Consider the following 3,183-nt stretch of genomic DNA (forward strand, 5'->3'; position numbering starts at 1 on the left):
GCAAGTGCCAGCAGGGGTGGAGATTTTAGTGATTTTTATCTGTACTGTCAGGAACTGGACTGCAAACACCAGCACATTTCAAATAGGTCAAAAAATGGCTGTCAGCTACTGGCTTTTGGTCACTGACACTCAGGGGAAAGTTTGAAACCAGAGACCTGAAGGGAAAAAGCTCTGAATCCCATTGCACTATCCCCCAAGACTTGGGGCCAGACTGGAGCCACTGACCGAGAAGTGAAAGATTCCAGAGTCCATTCTACAACCTCAGTGGAGCCATCCGTGACCAGGGCTTAATTGGAACTAGTGATCTAGAGGCAAACTGCCCCATGTCCCATCTCTATCCCATCCATTCCCTGTAACTCCATGAGTCATTACCTGGGAGGTCCATGTCTCGGATGGACACTCCGATGTTCACCAGGCTCTGTAGACCCTGACGATTGTGTTCCTCTTTGTGCAAGTAGAGCCGTGCTACATAGATAACTAGGTTCACATTAGGCTGTTCCTTCAGGAAACGCCTGATTGCCCTGCAGCAGTCCCCACAGGGACTCCAGGACATGTACCAGGTGATGGAGCAGTGGTCAGAAGGATCAGATCTTTGCTTTTTAAAGACATCTTCCAGGAAGTAGATTTCAGCATGCTCTATGAGGGTGTTATGGCAACAGTTCTGCCAGGCCCTTTTGCTACTGCTCCATTTTATTTCATAGAGCAGGTAAGTCTCATTGGGAAGGACACCTGGGTCATAATTCTCCATAAATGCCTCCAGGGAGATCTTCCCCCTGAAACATGAAAGAGATCCCAAGGAGTCACTGACTGCAGCTTTATTGCTAAGAGCTTGCCAATAAAAAAAAAAGTTAAAAATGAGAGCAATGGGGTAGAGGGAGAGATAGATGGAAAGGGGAACTCAAAGAAGGATAGAGGGAGACACAGAGAGAGCAATGGGGGAAAAGAGAGAGAGGCAGGGAAAAAGGAGAGTTAAATAAGGTATCACACTGATGAGAGGGGAGGGAGATTTGACTCTTTCCAGCTCCCTCTTTGCCTGTAATCTTGGGAGAATGTGGGTATGGTGCTTTCATTCTCACCCCTTCCTGATGCCTCTGGATACATGATCTGTGGGAAAGAGAATAGAGTCACCTGGTGCACAGAGAGAGACATAGGGAAGGCAGACAAACTGAGATCCCCCAATGCCTCCTCCCCAAGACCACATGGCCTACATTTGTTATTCTCAATGGACAATTCCTATTCAATATTGCTTAGGAAAGAAACTCCCTGGTAAAGTGCAGTGTCCTGAGGAGAGTGGGGATGAGAAAGGTTCATCCTGGCCCCAAATATGGCCATTAATGTAACCGTGTGTGTGGAATGCCCATTACTTGCTATGGAACAGTGAAATAATAATTATAATTATTATTAATTATTATTATATCTAATAGATGTGCATAGCTCATTAAAATCAATCAGACTCAGGCCGTCTGTTCCCATTTACAAGTGTAAGATCCTACCAATATTTAATGAACTGCTATTTCCTTTCTTTTTATTTTAAATGTGGATTGTCCCATATATGTATTTGAATATAAAATTAATAATCGTTATTAATTTAATTTTTTTAAATTGAGATTTTTCAAGATTTATATTTAGGTTATTTCTATTCTGGAAGAAAATAAAAGTCTCTTGTTATTTGCACTGAGAACCTGGAAAGCAAAACTAGATAAACATGGCTCAGGAACATTGAGAACAAACATTTTAAAATGTAGGAGACATTGAAAATGTTAATTTCCTCCTAATCATCGGGAGCTAACATTTCATAAAAAAACCCTCATGTCATTAAAATTCCTTGATCAGCAGTTTCTTTGTGCGCTGGTTTCATGACACTTTACATTTTCAACTCAAATCTGAGAGCCCACACAGGGGCCCACAGAGAATTTCAAAACATGCTCAGCCACACACAAACACATACTCAGCTAGGGCCTGATCCAAAGCCCACTGAAACTGTGAAAAGACTCTCCTTGACATCAATGGGTTTGGATCAGGCCCATAAGGTACACATATGAACAGAGACAGGAGTGGGGGTTTTGCACAATATCACTATTTAGTGACACTGGTGCAAGTTTTTTTAATATAGGTAAACCCATACAGACAGACACAAACACATACGTATAGACAGACACAAAAATCAGAACTGTTTGAGGAAAGATGGACCCAATAGGATGTACTAATTACAAAGAAAAACCATTGCTTTAACTCTGATAAAACCAGTATGTATATCTACTATAACTTAGAATCTAGACTGCCTCCGCTCTGCTGTATTCTCTCACCTTTCTGTCTTTGTAAGAAATACCTGTTTAGTACTGACGTAAGAAAACCATTTTACTGCCAGTGATTTTTGGCTGTCTTTACTGACAGGTTAGTAACTAAAAACACTATATGTTTATAAATACACTCAGAGAGCTAAACAAACCAGAAGTATCTATTAAATATACATATCTTATATACATAGATCAACAACAGCCATACAGATGCATGTACATATATATGCCCCTAATTTCATATAGGCATGAACACACATAAATGTACACATATACTGTATAGACATAGAAACACGAATGCCCAGATATATGTATATACTTGCAAACATGTACACAGACATATGCATTGCTGCACCATCTTTACCTCCATTCCAGCCAGCAGCCATGGCTTTCTCTCACTATAGCCGCTGAGACTATCTTGTGTTACTGGTGCACTTTGAGTTTCTATTCCTGAGAACAGGAACCTAAGAGATTAGAGAAACCAGCTGTACCCAGCCAGTGATTGGTGATTCAGCTCTGGGAGGTTCGGCTCTGAGTCATGTCGGGGATGGACCTCAGCACTGATGCAAAATTGTGCTTAATGAAATTATTTTAATGTATTCTTGTTGTGTTAGGTTATTACAAACTTGGATGGTACATGGGACTTGGAGAATAATAGCTTCTCTGTTGTTCTATTAAAAGAAGTGTTCAGGATAATCCAAGAAACTCCTAGGAAATTCTTGCTTTCTCCCAGTAAGACACAGGCACAAAAAGCTGGAAGGGGTTGTCTCCCCTCATAAAGGAATGTGCAGAAATTCTTTTTCTGGGCTGAGCCAGGAGCCTCTTCTTTTAACCCTTCTCCCTTTCTAGAGCAAAACGTCAGTTTTAAGCTCATACAAGGAATTCC

The 3,183-nt window shown here is 41.1% G+C and overlaps 1 protein-coding gene across 1 annotated transcript; it reads right to left on the reverse strand.

The window, feature by feature from the left end:
- Nucleotides 1-372: 372 nt before the first annotated feature.
- LOC113405692 (C->U-editing enzyme APOBEC-1-like) lies at nucleotides 373-2,683 on the reverse strand (the record flags this gene model as incomplete). The annotated part of the gene is made up of 3 exons (XM_029914405.1): nucleotides 2,662-2,683; nucleotides 1,077-1,104; nucleotides 373-773 (listed from the first exon to the last, which is right to left on the reverse strand). Coding segments are annotated over exons 1-3 (451 nt in total), but the record flags the coding sequence as incomplete, so codon positions are not given.
- Nucleotides 2,684-3,183: the final 500 nt, after the last annotated feature.

This window comes from Terrapene carolina, unplaced genomic scaffold (genome assembly GCF_002925995.2).
Source record: "Terrapene carolina triunguis isolate 2854851 unplaced genomic scaffold, T_m_triunguis-2.0 Scaffold48831, whole genome shotgun sequence".
Classification (NCBI taxonomy): Eukaryota; Metazoa; Chordata; order Testudines; family Emydidae; genus Terrapene; species Terrapene triunguis.